The sequence below is a fragment of the Taudactylus pleione genome, unplaced genomic scaffold, assembly GCF_031769625.1.
Source record: "Taudactylus pleione unplaced genomic scaffold, aTauple2 ptg000036l, whole genome shotgun sequence".
Classification (NCBI taxonomy): Eukaryota; Metazoa; Chordata; class Amphibia; order Anura; family Myobatrachidae; genus Taudactylus; species Taudactylus pleione.
The window spans coordinates 8,557,867-8,580,880 of record NW_028284438.1 but is presented as its reverse complement, the minus strand read 5'-3'; the positions used below and the strand labels follow the sequence as shown (position 1 = coordinate 8,580,880).

The 23,014-nt window shown below is 39.9% G+C and overlaps 1 protein-coding gene across 3 annotated transcripts in view; it reads left to right on the top strand.

The window, feature by feature from the left end:
• The window catches only part of BBS7 (Bardet-Biedl syndrome 7), a 67,941-nt gene that overhangs the window by 24,875 nt on the left and 20,052 nt on the right, over positions 1-23,014 (top strand). For all 3 annotated transcript variants that reach the window (XM_088452256.1, XM_088452255.1, XM_088452257.1), the window contains exons 9-18: positions 1,262-1,378; positions 1,504-1,634; positions 3,928-4,012; positions 5,467-5,569; positions 5,873-6,065; positions 10,926-11,000; positions 11,087-11,152; positions 11,850-11,989; positions 13,949-14,113; positions 14,244-14,353. In XM_088452256.1, the coding sequence (XP_088308382.1) occupies positions 1,262-1,378; positions 1,504-1,634; positions 3,928-4,012; positions 5,467-5,569; positions 5,873-6,065; positions 10,926-11,000; positions 11,087-11,152; positions 11,850-11,989; positions 13,949-14,113; positions 14,244-14,353 (1,185 nt within the window). The remainder of the gene's footprint in view (positions 1-1,261; positions 1,379-1,503; positions 1,635-3,927; positions 4,013-5,466; positions 5,570-5,872; positions 6,066-10,925; positions 11,001-11,086; positions 11,153-11,849; positions 11,990-13,948; positions 14,114-14,243; positions 14,354-23,014) is intronic.

Genomic DNA, 23,014 nt, shown 5'->3' with positions numbered 1-23,014 from the left:
TGGGGTGGGGGGAGATGGCAGCAAACATGTTTAATTTGCAGAAGTGCCTACTTAGAGTCCTCCACATCAGTGTCCACCGGCTGGTTCAGAGAAATTTATTAGATGGTGAGTTCCAAAATTCCTCTTTAACAAAGCCAAGCCTGCAATTAATACAATCAAAATAATAAGTTATTATGAATTCCATGAAATTCACTTTTATTGATACATTAATTGGTTATGTATGGAATTATGTATTGAGTTGTATTAGTTCCTAATATGATTATGTATTTGTTATTGTTTTTTCTTTGTTTTTTTCATTATAATTAAATCAGATAATTTTGTGGTACTGTAGTTTATCCTTTTTGTGACGCGGACTTCTGATGTTTGAGAGATGTTTTAGAATGCCATGTTTTACCACAGTGTTCTACCCAGAAATTTTTTCCAGCCGGGTGGGGGCCTTCACAATTATGCGTGTGCCGGGAAAAGGGGTATCTCCCTTACCAATCCAGCCCGGTAGGTCTCAGGCTGCTCCCCCACTGGTTCTCAGTCAAAAGTGCCCATTATGCAGTGCCCCCTGTAGTTTTCCCCTTTATGCATTGCCCCCTGTAGTTTAACTTTGCCCTTATGCATTGCCCCCTGGCTGAAGTAGCGCCCCTATGTAGTGCCCCCAGGCTAGCCCCTTATGCAGTGCCCCCAGGTTTAATAGTGTCCCTTATGCAGTGCCCCAAGGCTGGCCCCTTATGCAGTGCCCCCAGGTTTAATAGTATCCCATATGCAGTGCCCCCAGGCTGGCCCCTTATGCAGTGCCCCCAGGTTTAATAGTGTCCCTTATGCAGTGCCCCCAGGCTGGCCCCTTATGCAGTGCCCCCAGGTTTAATCGTGTCCCTTATGCAGTGCCCCCAGACTGGTCCTAGCCCCAGCACCAGCCCAGCACTTACCTTTACTTGATGGCCATGGCCGTTCCCGCTGCCTCGCGCTGACTGGATCTAACTAGATCCAGCAGGCGCGCGGGGCAGGCTCACTACGTCACCCGTGCAGTGCATCACTGGGAACGCTGGCCTCTGAAGCGATCGAAGGCTGCTTTAGCCTCCGTTCACTTCAGAGGCCAGCGTTCCTCAGCGGGGGTCGGTGGGGAAAAGTGCCGGGCGACTGGCTGTTTCTGCCGGGCGATGCGCCCGCAGAAACAGGCTGGAGAGAACACTGTACAAGCTAGAAACATGCAGCATTCTAAAAATCCACGTGACTGACTGTGAAATTAAGTACTGACTCTTTCTATAACTAGGTGAGAGCGGAGAAGAGCTTTTGTATGGAACATCAGATGGAAAGATCGGACTAATTCACATAGCAAGAGATTCACCTGTGCCCAAATGGGAAATATTAAATGAGAAGAAAAGAGGAGGTTTGTATGACTCAGCGACATGGATTTTATGTAGTTATCACCTGTGTCTTTATTCTCAATATACAGAGATAAAACTAACGCTGTGTAGATCCCTAATCTATTTATCTGGTTGTGTGCATTACTAGGCGTCTTGTGCATTGATAACTTTGACATTGTGGGAGATGGCGTGCAGGACTTGCTGATTGGTCGGGATGATGGGATGGTAGAGGTATATGGCTTTGACAGTGCAAATGAACCCATACTGCGTTTTGAACATGTAAGTCAGTAGTTGTAGTTATGTTCTGATTTTGTATGATATCCTTTTCATCAGTGGACCTGGTTCCATAAAATCCATATATGAGCACAATTGTTTATATAGGTGCATAACCACCTGAGCTTACAGTTGATGCAAGTAATGTACAATCAGGGTCAACCAGAAGTAGAGTAAGTACTCAGTCTACCAGGGCTTTTAGGGAGGATGAGAAGTAAGTACTCAGTCTACCAGGGCTTTTAGGGAGGAGGACTATGAGGAATATCATGTGATAGCTATGAGAGAGACCAGCTTTAGACAATTTTTTCTATCTTAATATCAATATACAGAGGAAGCTGTTTAACTTAAAAGCATGTTATTTCACTACCGGTTATTAATACCCACCAAATAGTGCTTTGGTCAAAATAGAAGCCATAGTGCTGCGAGTCAGCTTTGTAATCCGCTGTACCAGGAAGGTGACCGTTTATTATAATGTTTCACACTAGAATCTGCAAAGACAGAGGGATAGCTATTTATATCTACAAATAATTAAGCAATTCCATTTGCATGAACCGATGAGCACTTGTACACTGAACAGCTGTGGCAACTTGGTGCTATCAATTAACTTTCTTATAACTAAATAGAGCTTGTTAGTCTCTTGGCTGTTCAGCTGGGTACGCACTATGCACAGTAGATGGGATGATACGATGAACAATGCCATGCTGCTAAATGCAGCATGGAACAACACAGCACACCGTCGTACACTGCATTGTGCAGTGTGCACATTCGGCGCAATGTATCGATGCATAGTGTGTACTCAGATTAGAAATCACTTTCTGCAATGACTGTACAAGATAAAACTGCCTCTTTGCTTTGAAAGTTTGGAACTGAATGAACTGGGCACATATGCATATTCAGTGTAGTAGGTGATGTTACAGCCTATTAAACATGTCCTGTTCTTATTGCCCAGTTGTTGTGGATGGTAACGCAGAAGGGATTCACTGAGGGGATTTACATGCAATTAAAACCTTGATTCACCTGAGATACCATGAAAAAGATACATGTTAAAACTACATTGTACCACTATGGTGTGACCTTGTAGGAAGGTTCTTCCAATCATTTGTCAGCATAATGGCTAATTCCTTCTCATTAACATGAGCCCCTGTTATAGTGACAGGATTACCGCCTCAGGATATCCTCTAGTGGCAAATTATCATTTCACTTTGCAGTCTACATGTCATCATATTGCCAATAAACTCTTACATGGAAATTGTATGTATCAGGAAATGGGAGGAGACATATCTGTCTCAGTTATGGCAAATTTATATGTTATCCTGTTTTACCCACTGAAAATTCTTGTATGAGTCCAATCCATGAGCTCTCCCTCCAAGATGATAACACCGAGTATTTAACAAATGCTGGTCACACTCTACGTAGCATTGTAATGGGCTGTCCAGTGGTGACCATGATGTCAGGACCCCTTTGCTGTTACTGGTAGTCTGGTATGGCTATATTAAGAGGCACAAGCCCATTCCACTCTACAATATACAGATGTGTCCACATACATCTAGCCTCCTTGCGCCTTAAACAGCACTTCTAGTCGCGCCAAGCTGTGAAGAGACTTTGGTCTTTTACTGCAACTTTTTCCATGTAAAATGTGTCTTATTCACAAAGTGATGCAAATAGGGCACACGGGCAACTTCTGCTGATTAAAATGATATGCGGCATGCCTATATTCTGTGTGTGTCTGTGGGTGTATCTGCATGTGAAATGCTACGTTAGTGTCACAGCCACTGATACTGTAACGTAGCATTTCACATGCAGATATAAGCTTCCAATTCTCATCGCTTTGCAAATAAAATGCATTTTAAGGGTAAAAGTTGCACGAGAAAACGCTTGGCACTACCGAGTCACTCGGAGCTCACGTGTTATGTGTAACGTGACTTGTGTACGGAGGTTAGATGTATGTGGCCACATCTGTTTTCGGAGTCCTGAGCACTCACTTAACAATGTCTTAGGTTGATATAAATACATTGCATATATGTGGGGAAGTTTCCCAAAGCAACTAATCAGCTTCTACCTACAATTTTATAGAATGTAATTGATAAGTGCTAGCTAGATTCTGGTTGGTTGTTATGGGGAGCTTCCCCAATTATCCATTTCTCCACTCTTTAGAAGACTTGATACATCTCCCCTTATGTTAATGTCTTTAGCAGCTTTTCTCTGCTTTGTGTGTGTTATTGACAGCTACTACTAATACACATTTTAAATGAACGTTATTAAAAGATTGGTGTTGTGTGTGTTTTTTGTTTTCTAATAGGCTTTGACAGAAAGCATAACATCCATCCAGGGAGGCTGTGTATGGAAGGAAGGTTATGATGAGATCATACTGTCCACATATTCTGGTTAGTCAAATCCTCTCTGCCTGGGTTTCATAAAACTTAGTGCAAAATCCAATTGTGCTCAAATAGGGTGTTAAAGCTGGGTACACATTTAATGATGTATAGCCAGCCGAGCTAACACTAATGCTAACATCGGCAAGTGCATACACACTTGCCGATGTCGGGAGCGGCAGCATGGCCCTTGCTGACTGTCGCCCGTCGGACCTGCATGTGGGAGCGCACATTGTCAGTGACATTGAGGGTACACACTAGACGATGTTGCTGACATGTTCGGATCGGACGACATATCGTCTAGTCTAGTGTGCACCCAGCCTTAAAACTATAATAAACATGGCTTAGAGCATAGGTTCTCAAACTCAATCCTCAGGACCCCAAACAGTGCATGTTTTGCAGGTCTCCTCACATAATTACTAGTGAAACTGTTAGCTGCACCTGTGGATCTTTTAAAATGTGTCAGTGACTAATAAATACACCTGTGCACCTGCTGGGTGACCTGCAAAAAGTGAACTGTGTGGGGTCCTGAGGACCGAGTTTGAGAACCACTGGCTTAGAGAACAACTTTATTTTCTGCATTATCGATTACTCTGATATTTTGTACTGTTCCTTGGACAAGTGATTAGCGAGAGGCCATACTCAGTGCTAGAACCAGGTTATTTAAATGGTGTAGCCCAGTGCAGAAGCATACTGTACTTTCTGCATTATGGTTGTTATGTAAATCCATTGATATAATTCTGATGTCTTTGGGCCTCTGGATAGGGGAAAGCTGATCCAGCTCTGCTGCAGTGACTGTTAGGGGTAAGTTTACTAAAGTGAGAGTTTTTAGAAGAGAGTTTAAAAAGTGATGTTGCCCATAGCAACCAATCTGATTCTAGCTATTATCTTCCAGAAGGTGCTAGTTAAATGTTAAGTAGAATCTGATTGGTTGCTATGGGCAACATTACTTTTTAAACTCGCTTCTAAAAACTCTCACTTTAGTAAATTTACCCCTTAGAGCAAATAGTGATGTTACGCTAATATATTGCTGCAGTGATGCGGGGGACATATGCTTCATATTCTTTCTGCACATGTCTGGATTCCACATAATATAAATATTTAAAAATGGACCTTGATTCCCCCACTGAAGCTGTTTTGAAGGCCTTCTGGAATTGTGTATATTGTTTTACGATTTTTGCTAATTTTTCCCTATGCATTGTCTAGAAACTAATTGTATATATATATATTCCATTGAGATGTCAAAAGAAGGACCTATGTGTCCAGAAAACTTCACTTGTATAAGCTAAAAGAATAGAAAAGTTATTCCCAGTGAAACCGAGAACACGGTAGAAAAAAAAACCCTATTATTTGGTTATGGTAATGTAGTAAAAGCTTTAGCGCTATTAAAATGGTTTTATGGTAGTTCAAACTCTTAGCAGTGTGATGAGAACATTAACGTCGTACTCACCACTTCTGTGTCTCAGGATGGGTGACTGGACTCACTACTGAGCCGGTGCACAGGGAGGCTGGTTCTGGTGAGAAGATAAAGATGAGCCAAGAAATGCAGACTAAAATCGCTTCTCTGAGGTCTGTTCTAATCAATATTTTCATCTTATTTGACACAATTATAATACTCTAGAGTAGAGGTTCCCAAACGAGGTCCTCAAGGCTCCCCAACAATTCAGGTTTTAGAGATATCCATGGTTTAGCGCAGGTGATTTAATTAGTACCTGTCAATTTGATTTAACCACCTGTGCTTAGCCATGGATATCTCTAAACCCTGAACTGTTGGGGAGCCTTGAGGACCACGTTTGGGAACCTCTGCTCTAGAGCAAAAAACATTGTAACATGTTCTAACCTATGGCATAAAACCTGTACATATATACTCAGGGCTGAGTTGGAACAGTTGCAGTTCAAGGTTGTTCAGGAGCGGGAAAGGTACCAGCATTCCTCCCAGTCTACCACCGCGGTCTCAGCAGTGCCCGTGTTCAGTATCAATGACAAGTTTACACTAAATAAGGATGATGCCAGTTACAGCCTCATCCTAGAGGTCCAGATGGCTATTGACAATGTGTTGATACAGGTTAGTAACCACAGAATAAGAGCAGTAATGCAAATTAGATTTGCGTAAAGCAAATGTATAACATATCCCAGGGGAGGGCAACCTGTGGCACTCCAGCTGCTGTGGAATTATACATCCCAGCTTGCCCTGTCACAGTTTTCAAATGCCCTAACCTCAAAACTGTGGCAGAGAATGCTGGTAGGTATAGTTCCACAGCAGTTGGAGTGCTGCAGGTTGCCTACCCCTGACATATCCCATCATTTATTATAATATGTGAATATTTTGTACTTTATGTGCAATAGACTAAAATGTAAGCCATGTAAAATCACCTTGGTCGTTCGGTTGCATATTAAGTAATGATGAAAGTAAAATGTAGAGTATAATGGATTATTTAGTTGGAAGAGTTCTTTAAGAGGGAGCACTTCTGTGCTGGGCCCTCTTTAACCCTTGTGCCAGTAGTAAATACAAGTTAGTATGTTTATGTCCGCACTGTCACATACTGGTATACATTGCTGTGAAATGTGTTTGGCTCTATATAAGTAAATTAGCAACAAATCTGATTATAAAAAAATTGTTAGAAATAAGTATTTTTTCAAATAATAATTTTTAGTAATTTTTATTTAGTCTAGAGTCCCAGTGGTGGCGAACCCTGGCACTCCAGCTGCTGTGGGACTACATATCCCAGCATGCTCTGCCACAGTTTTAGCATTCCCTAATAGCAAAACTCTGGCAGTGCATGCTGGTAATGTAGTCCCACAGCAGCTGGAGTGCCAGGGTTCGCCACCACCCTCTAGACCCTAAGAATTTTATCATTTGATTAAGTATAATCTATTTGTGAAATCTGTTGGGGCTGCTTTTTCACAGGAATAATCAGGTGACCAGCAAATTTGTATAATGATTACTGCTTTTCTGTATGGTGATGCTGGCATATTGTGCCACATAGATTAAAGGGGACATCATGCAATACACCCAGCAAAATTTTATAGATTTAAATTTTTATATTCTGTTTCAAGTGGTGAATGATGGAGAGTAGAGGAGATCAAATAAACTAATTTATATTTAAGTTAATTATGTCATACAGATGGGAATGGTAAATCTAATTACCACTAGATCTGAAGACTTGATGTGCTTTAGTATAAGTAGCCTGTCACATTTAAATATAGCTTTATCACTTCTTAACTGTCTACTGTATATTTCTATTAGTTCTATTATAATTATCCTTTATATGGCACCACAAGGAGTCCACAGCACCTTTATAAGTTCATAAACAGGTTGAACAAGACAATAAACAAGTGACTTACAGTATACTACAAAACATTGCAAGTTAAGGAAATGGTTTATCAACATTGCTTCATCAGTGGTATTAATACTTAAGTAAAGCCGGCAGACACCGTTAGGTGCCATTGTAGGCAGTAGTATACGGATGAAAGGCTGACGAGGTATAGGTTGACATCAAATGGTCGACAGGCAATAGGTAGTCGGGGACAAAAGGTCAACAGGTTCAAATGCTCGGCACAAAAAAGTTTACGGCTTATTTAAAAAATGTTATTTCAATATTATTAAGGTTAGAGTAAGGCACTAGAGGGAGGGTTAGGTTTAGGCGCTTGGAGGAGCGTTTGGGTTAGGCACCAGGGAAATGATTAGGGGGAGGGTTAGGATTAGGCTTAAAATATAAAAAGTCGACCATATTTGTGTCGACCTATACATTGTCGACCATTTGTCTACCTCTTTTACCACGTGCATAGACAGTATGGAGCATATGATAGTATAAGTAATGAAAGGAAAAGCACATGAAGAGCGCCTTGCTCTTGAGAGCTTACATTTTAAAGGGGAGAGGCAGACAGGGGTGACACAGATGGGGAGACAGTGGGCAAGGAGCATGGAGCAGGGGGTTAGGATGAGAGCTGGAGGGCTTTGGTGAAGTGGGACTTGAGAGTCCGTTTGAAGTTTTGTAGAGAGTCTGAGAGGGAGAGAGTTCCTGAGGTAGGTATCTGCACAGAAGTCTTGGATGCGGAGTGGGAGGAAGTTGGCAGGAGAGGCAGTGTTCATTTGTGGAGCGAAGTGGGCTGGCAGGAGTGCAAAGGGAGATGAGGTGAGAGATGTAAATAGGAGAGGATTGGGTCAGAGCTTTGTAAGCAAGTGTGAGAAGCTTGAATTGGGTTCTGAAGGGGAAGGTAAGACTATGTAGGGCTCGTAGGAGAGGGGAGGCAGATGTAGTGTATGTGAGGAAGATGAGCCGGGCCGCAGCATTGAGGACAGATTGGAGTGGAGACATGGAGGCCAGATAGGAGGATTTTACAGTAGTCCAATCTGAAGATGACCAGTGAGTGGATGAGTGTCTTGGTTGCATCTGGGATGAGCAAGTCTGATCCTGGCAATGTTTCTGAGCTGGAAACGCCAGGACTGCGAAACATACTGAATGTGTTGGCGACCTTTCCACCTGCAGCCTATTCTGTTTATAAAACAGTACCCCTACTGTATGGAAGACAATAAATATAAGAAAACAATAAAACATATACAGGCGCTATGGATGCTCAAAATTCACAGTGAATCTCTATGATACTTGTAAAAATAAATGAGTCCTATCTTTTTCCACAATTTTTCTTATGGTGTTTTGAAGTAAAAAAAAGTCTCCTCTTCAATATCCTTGTTCAAATGAATGCTGTCTCTGTATATCAAATGGATTCTTCCTATTGGTGAAAGTCTTCTATTGTATAACGATTAATCAGTTCAAAGAGAGAGAGAAAAAAAGGAAAGTGTGTAGTATGTTCTAAAAGAAAAATCATACGCTTTACATTAGGGAATAATCCCAAATATCCAGAAAACATATGAGCCTTCAAAATAGGTGCATATACAATCCTCCTAAAAGTGTTGTGTGTATCTGTACCTTGGAAACTCCAGATTAGGAGTAATGGTAAAAGCATATAACGGGAGCTCCAGATATCTCCACTCCACCCTTCAGATGGAAATTAAGACGCCTGCAGTCACCATTGGTTCCTTTTCACCAGCTGTAAGTAGTTAAGGGGCCCATTTATCAAAGTGCATTTGAGGTAAATTCCCCGAAAACACCTGTTTTCGGGGGTTTACCTCAAATACTAAGTATCCCCCGAATGTATAAAGGAGGGACCGCAGCAGGTATCTCCGATACCTGCTGCGATCCCTCCATTGCCGCCGGCAGCCGCCTCCCCCATAGGTTTCTATGGGGGATGCGATGCTGCTAAATGTATCAACATCGGGAATGCGAAGCATTCCCGATATTGAACCCAGCAGATAACGCCATCTGAAGATAGCGTTAGCCGCTGTGTCCTATGGGCACTTACCGCATTTCAGCCGGCGGAGGGATCTCCCAGATCCCTCCGCCGGCAATGGGCGCCACTCATGTGCAGTCCTCGGGACTGCGCATGCGTAGTAGCCCGGAATGCCCTCCGGCCACATCGCAGGGACGGGCTCTTTTCGGAGTCCGTCTCCCTGCATGTGCCGGGTCATACATTCGGCCGGTATGATCGCATTTTGCAATGCGATCATAGGCGGTACTGCATGCCCTGATCGCATTGCAAAATGCGATCCTTAATAAATGGGCCCCTCTATCTGGGTGATCTTCCTTGTGAAGTGAACACAGTTGGAACCTCTAAATCTCTGGCATTTGAACAAGGATATTGAAGAAGAGACTTTTTTTCATTCAAAACACCATAAGAAAAATCGTGGAAAAAGATAGGACTTTCCTTTAGAATGTAAGCTCTTACGAGCAGGGCCCGCTTCCCTCATGTGCTTCTCCTTCACTTACTCCTACTTTCATTTACAACAGCACCTAACCCTTGGTTGCTGACGCCATGCTGCTTATTTAAGTGTTCTGCAGCAATGTATAAATCGTGTATTTGTCCTGCATTGTTTGTACTGTTAATAACTGTTTTTCTTGTGTGCTCATTTGTTTATGTACTGTGTAAGGCGCTGCGGAACCCTTGTGGTGCCATATAAATAAAGGATAATTTATACTGAATGTGTTGTCTGAGTGAGAGGAAGAAATAAGACTGTGCACTTGCGAGGAAATGTTGATGCTGTCAATAGGTAATGAAATTGTGGGTAGTGAGGTTATTCGGGAGGGTGGGAAGGTGATCAGCTCAGTCTTAGAGATGTTAAGTATAAGAAAGCGCTGGGACATCCAGTAAGAAATAGCAGAGAAACAGTTGGAGATACGAGTGAGCAGAGAGGGGGAAAGGTCAGAGGAGGAGAAGTAGATCTGAGTGTCCTCAGCATAGAGATGATTTTGGAGGCCAAAACAGCCTTGACACCAGAAAAAATAAAGAACAGGTAGCAAATGGAACAGACAATCTTTGGCAGCCACACAATAGATGAAACACTGCATAGAACACTGTGCTCCATTGATAAAAAGGTGGCAATGATGGATCTTCCACCACCCAACACATTCTTGCAGCCCAGGTGCATTGTATAGGAGTGTCATGCTCTTATTTGATGTGTACATTTCCGGAGCCCTAGACATCCTAGAAAAATATGGTTTCCTGACCAGTTTAATGAATGTATCCTAAAGATCGGAGTAATGGGGAGTAGGCTGACCACTGACCTAGTAGGCTGTGATTTACCTCTGGTCATGGGGAATTGTTAATGGATTTATATTTCACTTTGTATGCATCTATAGGTCATAAGGTTAGACTCTTAATTGTTTCAAATTACACTTTTTAGTACACTTTACTCTATTCTAATGCACTACACTTTATTACACCACATTTACTATACTATAGATCATTGCTCCTTTAGAGAAAACAATCATAAATTATAATTTGTATGCAGTTTGAGAATGAGCCAATGAAAGTTGTCCTGTCGCGCGCACTGATCCTGTGGCATTGATGATCTTGATGTTCACAGAGTGATGTTCCTGTGGATCTGCTGGATGTAGACAAGAATTCAGCTGTTGTGAGTTTCAGTGGCTGCAATAGTGAGGTGAGCATATTGTACCCGGGTGTGGGGTATTGTTATCATTTAAGTTTTTCTTATCTGTGTTATAAATTGTACATTTTATTGCACAGCCAAATGGGAACTTCCTCCTCGCTACATACCGCTGCCAGGCAAACAGCACCCGCTTGGAACTGAAGGTAATGCATGCAGAGTACTCACCAATAAGAGGCTGTCCAAATTTACTTGCAGTCTTTTTGTCTATAGATCTGAAGTCCCTGAGCGGCAGCTGCATTTAATGTATGTTTTCCTACTGTTACCAATCACTAATGACCATAGCTGTATAAAAGAGAAAACACACTAGTGTGTGATATGTTAGCAATCTTTTATAAAGCTATCTTACTAATCCTCTTCTAAAGTTGTTATGTAAGTAAATTCTCTAGTATGAACATATCGTATGCGGTAAATTGTCCCATGTACTGGATATTTAGGTGCTATGTAACTAATTAATGGAATTAAGTGAAATGTAACTTCCCTTCCTTTTTGAACCAATATAATTTGTACCACAATAATATCTGATCTCTTTTACTGATTTATATTATTTGTGACCTCTATAACACCAGCTGGTCTATGTACATTTAGCTGGCTGTATAAATATGGAGCATTGTATAATCATGTAGCGTGCGTCCTGCAGCAGTGTCCCTAAGGGAGTGAGTACTCCCTACATTTGGGTGGAGTCACATGAGGATAGCGAATCCCTAAAAAGAAGGACAAGAGTGCTTCAACTTTATAAACTCTGCCTTGTCCTAAAACCCTTAAGTAGGACTATAGCATTTATTTTCTGTATATTTTTGTTAAGCATATTATTCTATATAAAATGTTTCTTCATCGCTACAGGTTCGCTCAATTGAAGGGCAGTATGGAACATTACAAGCCTACATAACACCTAGAATTCAACCAAAAACGTGCCAGGTACGGCGATACCAGATTACGCCTCTGTCTCTCCATCAGAGAAGTCACGTCTTTGATCAGAACAGGTACAGTAGAAATAAACAAAACTACTATAAACATTATCTATATGCTTTGTGCTAATCTTGCACATGCACACTAATTGGTTCATTAAGAGTAGCATGCAAATTAGCCACATTGCGTGCTCAGAAATAAATGCTTGTTTTTGCTTGCACCTCTATAGGGTGTGTGTGGTAGTATGGTTTTCCTGACGGATAATACGCATTGCATTAACTAATTGAATCTCCCCCAACAAATCTTAGCTTTAACTTGCATAGATTATACAAGCAATGGTAATAGTAACCATGCAGTGTAAAGCCTAAACATTGTAATTCTTTATATGGATATGCTTATACTGCTAATACCAATAAATAGGCCATCTAATAGACTTATGTGAAGTGCTTGAGGATTTCCTTCTAAAACTTTAGCAACATTCTAACTATACTAGTAAATAATATAGGACGTCGCTTCCCTCGCAGTTCTGTGTCCTTCTAGTCAAACAGCATAGTGGAAAGGCCACACTTCATAGAAGATACAAAACTTTTGGAAAAGTGGAAATTGTTCATTAATCTGGTGTTAAAACCACATCCAGTGGTAATGCAGGTTTTTCTTTCCTTTTAGTAACCCATTCTTACATACAAAGGGTGTATATATAAAAAGCTTGGACCCCAAGGGGTCATTTATACAACTATATCCATGTTATTTATCTACTAAATTGTAGATAATGACTTCCCTTCCCTCTTTGTTTACTCTTTGTTTCCATGGGGAATGGTTTCAGCTGCGGAGGATCAGGTATATAGTCACAGTCCCCAGCTACATCATTTCCCTGAAGTCACTGGTGACCCAAACAAATGGTGTTGTAACCTGCTGCTGCTAAGTGATAGAAACTCCATTGGGAAATTGATGCAGCTTCACACCCGTTCAATAGGTTTCTCCTAGAAACCAGTTGTATACATCAAGGGAATAGAAGCCGTCGGATGCATTCTGCAACAAATACTATATAATGCTGAGCGTTCACCAGCAATCCCCATACAGGCCTATTGTATAGAAAGTGGGTTCACCAACACAAGACCTAGGTGGGAGAAACTGTTTAATTGACAAATACAAATTTCTTAAATATAATGTGAAAAACAATCTAGGTGACTGGATTTAGTAGCACTACCATTTTCAAACCACTAAAAACAATACATCATATGAACCTTTATATCGCTTGTACAGCTATTCAGTTAAGGCTAAAAGTACACAGCTTATTAATGCAGAGTGCTGTACTCTTCACCTTCCCACACACACCTACTGGGCTGACTTCAAGTATTGTTGAAAAAGGCTCAGTGCCAGGTGGAGGTGATTATTTATATTCTCATTATAATATACGGGACCTTATGATTACTGGGTTGAAATTGGCAGCGCTGCTGAAAGCTTTTGCTTGGTGATTTCTATTAAGATGAAACCATATATGTTTTTAGATTTTATGACAGTTATTTGTATACTTTGTTTTTGAACAGCAGTTTTCAAACTAATTCTTTAGTAAGTAAGAAAGTAATTATATAAGTTACTCTTTGGATTTAAACATTTTAGATACATAGGCCATACGGCTTTAGCATTTAATGCACTTGGGCAATAAAATAAGGACACTTGCTCCAAACAACTAACAATCTGTTAGAGAGTGAAACATAAATATTAGGCAATAGATAAAAATGTAAGCAGTGAGACCTTGTTATATACTATGCTATATACTAATGGTGTTGTAAAATGTATTGTAAAAGGAACAGTTACAAACTTGCTAGAGAGTATATTTATAAGATGTAATCCTAGTAATTGAGGCATTTTGGAACATAGCACGCTTGGTACATAATGGTGTTTTACAATTCATACTTTATGTAAGGAACCAAAATTATTATTTGCTGGAAGATTAATAGAAATTAATTGCCCTAGTAACTGATCATATTACAATCATGACAACTGATAACTAAACCTGACGTTCATTGCAGGCCCATGAATACGCTGAGCCTGACCGGCCAGTTCAGTTTTGCTGAGATACACTCCTGGATGGTGTTCTGTCTACCTCAGGTTCCAGAGAAAACCCCAGTTGGGGAGGATATTACCTTCTACTTTCAGAATACCTTTCTGGACACTCAGCTTGAATGTTCATACAGGTAAACATTTTCTGTAGTATGACCCACAAAACCTGCTATAGTAGGCGTACTAGACACGTAACAATGATTCTTCAGTGCTGCCACTTTGTAATATCCGATATTTATTATTCTTTTTCATTTATTGTTGCAGAAAAGGAGAAGGTGTTTTTAAATCTGACAATATCTCCACAATTTCAATTCTAAAAGATGTCTTGTCAAAAGAAGCCACTAAAAGAAAGATTAATCTCAATATATCATATGGTAAAATGTAGTTTTTCTTTATTTTATGTTGTTCAGTATACTTGTCAAAGTGCTCAGAGCAACTGTCTCAAAGCTGTGTAGACCAGTGCAAGATTGGGACCTAGGGGTGTTTGGGTATAAGTTGTTCTGTAATTGGAGCATCATGCCTGGGTGTATAGAGTATATTAGTTGTGATGCACATACTTTGTTGTGTGGTTTTTCTTGTGCAATACACACACACCTTCCATCTTGTGAAGTCCCAGCAGAGGTGCAGCTTTTAATTATTCCTCTGTCACTCTCTCAGGAGTCAGGGGAACATCATGAAACAGTGGCGTAACTAGGGTCTTCGGAGCCCTGGGCAAATTTAAGATTGGAGCACCCCCCCCCCCCCCATAAGTTTGCCGTGGCCAAACAATGAAAGCGGTGTGGCTACTGAAAATTGGGCGGGCCAACATGACACGCCACCAATTTCTTGTCAGTCTGGGAACATTCCTTTCTTTTCCATATGAACCTTACCTATACGGTGGTTTCTCACAGTGTGGAACTCTGAAGATATACATCCTCCCTGGGATGATGGCGTCCTCAGTAGGTATTCAATATTCATGTAGGTTACATCATGCCTGTTTGTGTAGGAATATTAACAAGGTCATTTAATACAAAAAAATTATTCAGAGAAAACACTGGCACGTTCTAATGTTAAGCAGCCAACTTATGAGACCCACTGTCTCCACCAAAAACAGTAAATAAAAAATCAAACAATATAATAGGGTTGGTCACATAAATAAGGCGCTGATCAGATGTTTCATACAAATTAATACAATATTAATATAGAAACAAGAGTCTCTGGAATATCTTTCTATATGTTCATATTCATATGTTCCTTTCAGACGAAAATTCAGTATTTCTCTTCCAAATATGCATGAAAAAAAGAGAGAGAAAATACTATATAGTGTAGTATTTAAGTAAATTTAATGACATATATACATATAACATAGGGAATATAATTTCCACAGCAATAACATAAAAGAGACAACAATGGTTTATTCTGAGATCACCCAGAAAAAAAGTATAAATTGGAACCGTACCGTATGTAGCACCAAAACTAGGTGCTTCTTAGAGAGCGTTAATTGGGGAGTCTTCCAGATAGACTGCCACAAAAGCCCTTTAAGTCTGTGGCTTCACTCGCCCCACACGGTAAAATATTCCACCAGCAGATAGATCCCAGCTGCCAACGCGTTTCGAGTAAAGGAATACTCTTCTTCCAGGCTGTATGGGATCTATGGATGGACCATCTGCTTTTTAAAGGTCCAATGACACAGAAGTGAAACACACTCCATTTCCTGAATACATCGTGCAATACATCTGAAAAAACTCAAAAAACCACTCATTCTTATACCCAAATATATAAAATCATTTAATTATTAAGAGATATATTGTCTCAAAGGAATAAATGAACGGAATAAAAATAAGAATTGAATAAAAATTCATAAGACTGTGGATTCCCCGAAACCATAAAGCCGCAGTCCCCCACTAAGAGAGTGAAAAAAACCACCTCCTTAGAGGTCCACTTTCAGGTTTATCCCATTATTTATAAACAAAAAACCTTAATTCCAGCTCATCTACCGGAAGTCTCCGCTCAGAGTTCATGCCCCCGTGCGGCCACGTGTCTCCAAACATAAACATGCAGACACGCGGTATACAAATACTTCCGGTGACACATCGGAAGTATCCACTCCACAGTCCTCCAATAATAAGGAGGCCCAAGTAGAGGTACACTCTGTTCCTACATTATGCGGCTCTCTTTCCGCGATCCACTTCCGGATATATACAATGCGGTCACCATGGTTACGCCAACTTACGATCCAGCTATCTGAAATATGAAGGGTCCGATCACGTGACACAGGGTCCGATCACGTGACACAAGTTAATGCACGTGACACAGAATACACAGGGTCCGATCACATGACACAAATATATAAAAAGTTCCTAAAAAATATATATATAAGAATGAGTGGTATTCATAACACTCTATAAATAATATACACATTCCATCCTAAAATATTTTAAAAAACAAGAGATATAATAATAATACTCAATTAAAAATTATTATAAAAACCACTTCAATTCAAACTCTTTATTAAGACCCATAGGTACAAGAGTGTTTAATTTAAAAATCCATGACATTTCTGCCTTGGCTAAAATCCTCTCTATATCTCTATCTTTCCATGAAGCCCTCACACTCTGAATCCCCAGGAACAAGTCTATGTCATTTATTCGACACTGATGCTTCATTCTGAAATGGTTGGAGAGATTATGTGTCTCCAAATCTTTCTTAATATTCCTGGAGTGTTCAGATAATCTCGTTTCAGTGCCCTGGAAGTCGTCCTACATAAAATAGACCACATGAACATTTTATTAAATATATAACATTACTGGTATGACAAGTAATGAAGTTATGAATTTTGTACTCTTTCCCATTAACTGAAAAATTGACAAATTTAGAAATTTTTTTGTATTATATTGTATCTTCCACTATTTTGGGGTTAAAACATAGGCAGCATTATGTTTTCATACTTACAAGATAGAGAAGAACTGGTGAAAAATATGTTGAACATAACAGATGAATTTAAAGATATAGAAGTCACTGATGATAATTTAGAGTCTGCTATGGAAAGACTAGAGACTTGGCTTCTAAAAGAGAATAAAATATGGTGGGAGGTGGCCACATTGGAAAAATATCAAGCTGGTCAGATTATTCCAAAAGGTCTTAGGATAAAGAAACCACCATTTTTTAGTAATTGCAGTGAGAAGTTCTTAAATGAATGGAACATGATACTTAATAACTGCTCGTTCTCACTTATTCAATTAATACTGAAGGACAGAAGAGAGGAACTTAAGGATATTAATGAGAAAATAGAGGAGTTGCAGTCTCTAGTCAGCCCTTATCAGGAAGAACCAGAATTTATTATTTTAGAAAAAGATATTGAAATAAAGATTAAGAAAAATACTAGGGAGTTTGTTTCTAAACAACAAAATAAATTGATGACTGACTATAATTATTATAAGACTGAAGGTAAACAGAAAAGAAGGAATAATAAGAAAAAAAGTAGCCATAAATCTACAATAGAGGACCCGGGATACAGTAATATTGAATTTGGAGAATTTTTTGACGAAGATGATGCACGAAATCAGAGAAAGAGTAGAGAACATCATATGCCATATAGAGAGTTTATGGAAACTCCCATGAAACGTAATTCAATCCTGTCACCGATTAAAGGAAGTTATGACAGGTCAATATTTGTATCGCCATATAAATGAAATTTTAACAATAGAGGAACTAGACGACAGGAAACATATATTGGGAATGAATGGATTTACCCTAAGAAGACTTTTAAAAATCGATTTTATCCAAAAACAGGTCAGTCGGGACCTACATATTCTTACCCCAATAGATATGGTCCATTAAATGAGGAATATACCCCTAAACCTCATTTTTTAGAGAGAAGGAACAGAACCCACCGTCCCCGATAAAAAAGAAAAGGAAATTGAGGGGGAAAAGGGGAGGGAGAGGAAATAGAAATTGAAAGAAGACTAACAAAAGAAGGAACAAGAGATTAACTGATAAACCCTTGATGATGGTAGTATATCTACACTTAAGGGGACAAAAATTTTTAATATGAGCACGAGAATTCTCACTGACTCAGAGACGAGTTTATTAAATAAAGGTCTTAAATTTGCACCGACAAAGAATTTAGACCCTTTTGAGACATTTATAGATACGCATAAGTTTGTACGGAAATTGACTCTAAAAAAAATTTTTGTTTCACAAAAAAACGAAATAAGTGCAGAAAGTTCAGAATCTAACAAATTCACTAAGAAATCTTCCTTTTATCCCGCACACGTTAAAGGGAATTTTATCGACTGCTTCCAAAAGCTGGTAATAGAAGATCTGAATAAATTAAAGGAAGGTAAAGTGAAATCTAACAAGAAGGGAGAAAGTGGCAATCAAATCATTAAAACAAGATAAGAGTATAATTATCAAACCATGTGATAAAGGGGGAGGAGTTGCAATTATGGATCGAGATGGATATACAAAAGAGATCTATAGACAAATTAGAGATGGAATCACTTATCAGAAATTAAATAATGATCCAATACAGAGGATCAAAGGAGGTTTCCTAAAATTTTTGAATAAACATCTGGATAGAGGAACCATTTCAAAACAGGAATATGATTTTCTGTTTGTTGAATATCCAAAAACTCTGACAATATATATCCTGCCAAAAGTTCACAAGAGCACTACGGCCGCCCCAGGGCGGCCCATTTTGGCAGGAGTAGGTGGTATCACTACGAATCTCTCAGAAATGATAGATTATTATTTACAACCTTTAGTAGTTCAGAATAAATCTTATATTAAGGATACCACTAACATCATTAATAAACTGAATGAAGTAAAATGGAATGATTCAATTTTTTTGATAACAGGAGATGTGACATCTTTATATACCATTATCTCCCATATAAAGGGTTTGGAATCGGTACGTTGGTTTTTGGACAAGTCTGATTATTCAGAAGACTTAAAGAACTTTATAGTTGAGGGAATAGAATTTATCCTCAATAATAATTATTGTTTCTTTGAAGGTGATTATTATTTGCAAAAAGTCGGTACCGCAATGGGGACCAAGTTCGCGCCCAGCTATGCCAACCTCTTCATGGCATATTGGGAACAGAGGATGATTTGGGATAGTAGCTGGGCGCGAGACTTGGTCATATGGTACAGATATATAGATGACGTATTATTCATCTGGAATGGTACCGAAGAGAATCTTAAGAGTTTCTGTGATTTTTTGAATGTCAATGATGAAAATGTTGTCCTTACTTTTGATGTGAGTAGGGAGAGCGTAAATTTTTTAGATTTGGCAGTATATATTAATGAAGGTAGAATAAATACCAAAGGTTATATTAAACCCACTGATTCACAGAATTATATTAATAAGAAGAGTTTACATCATATCAATTGGTTAAAAGGGATACCCAAGAGCCAATTTATACGTTTGAAGAGAAACTGCAGTAATGAAGATGACTTTAGACTACAAAGTTGGGGTATGAGTCACAGATTTCTGCAACAAGGTTATGATAAATCTCAGTTAAAAAGTAATAGAAAAGAGGTATCTAGAATGGATAGAAATGTATTATTGGCACCCAATGATGGCTCAAGGTGCAGTGGGAATGATTATGATTTCTCCTTTATGACTACTTTCTGTTCGAATCACAAGAAAATTGAAGATATTATTAATAAGCATTGTCATCTTTTAAAAATGGATCCAATATTAAAAGAGTTGATTCCCAAAAAACCGAAGTTCATATACAGAAAGGCCCCTAATTTGAAAACTCATTTAGTTAGAAGTGCCTTAGATTATGAAGCCTCCAATCCGTTGAGAACACAAGGTTTCCACAGATGTGGCACATGCACTTCCTGCAAAGCGGTACCAAGTCCCGTTTCTAAATTTGTAAATTTTTCAGTTAATGGGAAAGAGTACAAAATTCATAACTTCATTACTTGTCATACAAGTAATGTTATATATTTAATAAAATGTTCCTGTGGTCTATTTTATGTAGGACGTACTTCCAGGGCACTGAAAACGAGATTATCTGAACACTCCAGGAATATTAAGAAAGGTTTGGAGACACATAATCTCTCCAACCATTTCAGAATGAAGCATCAGTGTCGAATAAATGATATACTGTAGAGTTGTTCCTGGGGATTCAGAGTGTGAGGGCTTCATGAAAAGATAGAGATATAGAGAGGATTTTAGCCAAGGCAGAAATGTCATGGATTTTTAAATTAAACACTATTGTACCTATGGGTCTTAATAAAGAGTTTGAATTGAAGTGGTTTTTATAATAATTTTTAATTGAGTATTATTATTATATCTCTTGTTTTTATTGTTTTTGAAAATATTTTAGGATGGAATGTGTATATTATTTATAGAGTGTTATGAATACCACTCATTCTTATATATATATATTTTTTAGGAACTTTTTATATATTTGTGTCATGTGATCGGACCCTGTGTATTCTGTGTCACGTGCATTAACTTGTGTCACGTGATCGGACCCTGTGTCACATGATCGGACCCTTCATATTTCAGATAGCTGGATCGTAAGTTGGCGTAACCATGGTGACCGCATTGTATATATCCGGAAGTGGATCGCGGAAAGAGAGCCGCATAATGTAGGAACAGAGTGTACCTCTACTTGGGCCTCCTTATTATTGGAGGACTGTGGAGTGGATACTTCCGATGTGTCACCGGAAGTATTTGTATACCGCATGTCTGCATGTTTATGTTTGGAGACACGTGGCCGCACGGGGGCATGAACTCCGAGCGGAGACTTCCGGTAGATGAGCTGGAATTAAGGTTTTTTGTTTATAAATAATGGGATAAACCTGAGAGTGGACCTCTAAGGAGGTGGTTTTTTTCACTCTCTTAGTGGGGGACTGTGGCTCTATGGTTTCGGGGAATCCACAGTCTTATGAATTTTTATTCAATTCTTATTTTTATTCCGTTCATTTATTCCTTTGAGACAATATATCTCTTAATAATTAAATGATTTTATATATTTGGGTATAAGAATGAGTGGTTTTTTGAGTTTTTTCAGATGTATTGCACGATGTATTCAGGAAATGGAGTGTGTTTCACTTCCGGGTCATTGAACCTTTAAAAAGCAGATGGTCCAGCCATAGATCCCATACAGCCTTGAAGAAGAGTATTCCTTTACTCGAAACGCGTTGGCAGCTGGGATCTATCTGCTGGTGGAATATTTTACCGTGTTGGGCGAGTGAAGCCACAGACTTAAAGGGCTTTTGTGGCAGTCTATCCGGAAGACTCTCCAATTAACGCTCTCTAAGAAGCACCTAGTTTTGGTGCTACATACGGTACGGTTCCAATTTATACTTTTTTTCTGGGTGATCTCAGAATAAACCATTGTTGTCTCTTTTATGTTATTGCTGTGGAAATTATATTCCCTATGTTATATGTATATATGTCATTAAATTTACTTAAATACTATACTATATAGTATTTTCTCTCTCTTTTTTTCATGCATATTTGGAAGAGAAATACTGAATTTTCGTCTGAAAGGAACATATGAATACGAACATATAGAAAGATATTCCAGAGACTCTTGTTTCTATATTAATCTTGTATTAATTTGTATGAAACATCTGATCAGCGCCTTATTTATGTGACCAACCCTATTATATTGTTTGATTTTTTTTTTATCATACGATAGCAGTTCAACCAGACTCGTTCCCCCTGTGTAACTTCCTTCCCCCTGCATCAACTCTCAGCACACCGCGGTCTCTCAACACACATACACACACTGACACAGATACATACAGACACTGCCATAGATGCACACTGACACGTACACACTGAAAGCCTATACAGACACACTTATACACACAAAGCCTATACAGACACACTTACACACACACTGAAAGCCTATATAGACACACTTACACACAAAGCCTATACAGACACACACACACTGAAAGCCTATATAGACACTTACGCACCCACTGAAAGCCTATACAGACATATACTTACACAAACACACTGAAAGCCTATACAGACACACTTACACACACAAAGCCTATACAGACACACTTACACACACACAAACACACACAAAGCCTATACAGAAAGACACACACACACACCGACAGTATATACAAACACACTTAAACACACACACACACTGAAAGCCTATACAGATAGACACTTACACACATACTGAAAGCTTATACAGACACACTTACACGCACACTGAAAGTATATACAAACACACTTACCACACACACACACACAGCCTATACAGACACACTTACACACACAAAGCCTATACAGCAGGGCTCGACAAAACCCGGGGGCCAGGTCGCCATGGCGACCAGATTTGGTTGCCTGGCGACCAGGTTTTCAGCAACCCCCGGGCCCTGTAGTGCAGACTGCGAGCGCGGTCCACACTACAGAGTAACAAACACACAGCCGCCAGCGGCGACTGTATGTTTGTTATAGCAGCCGATGAGAGTCTGTCTGACTCTCATTGGCTGCTGCATCGTCCACGGAGTGAGCCGGCTGGAGCTCTCACTCATGAGCTCCGTCTTCCGGCTCACCCTGCAGCAGGTTCGGAGAGACGTCACGACATCTCTCCCATAGTGCAGAGCGGCCAGGAGGAGCGGACAGCGGCGGTCGTCGGCAGGAGCATGGATCAGGTAAGTTGCGTTTTTCTGTTTTTTAAGGGGCACTGCATAGGTGGGGGTGGCCGCTACTGGGGACACTGTATGGGGGTCCGCTACTGGGGCACTGTATAGTGGGGACTACTACTGGGGTCACTGCATAAGGGGCATTACTTTTGGGGGCACTGTATAGGGGGGACTACTACTGTGGGAAATGCATAGGGGGGACCACTTCTGGGGGCACTATATATGGGGGCCGCTACTGGGGGCACTGCATAGGTGGTGGCCGCTACTGAGGGCACTGCATAGGGGGGGTGGCCGCTACTGGGGGCACTGTACAGGGGGGTGTGGCCGCTACTGGGGCACTGTATAAGGGGGGGTTGTTACTAGGGCACTGTATAGGGGGGCGCTACTAAGGGCAATGCATAGTGGGGACTACTACT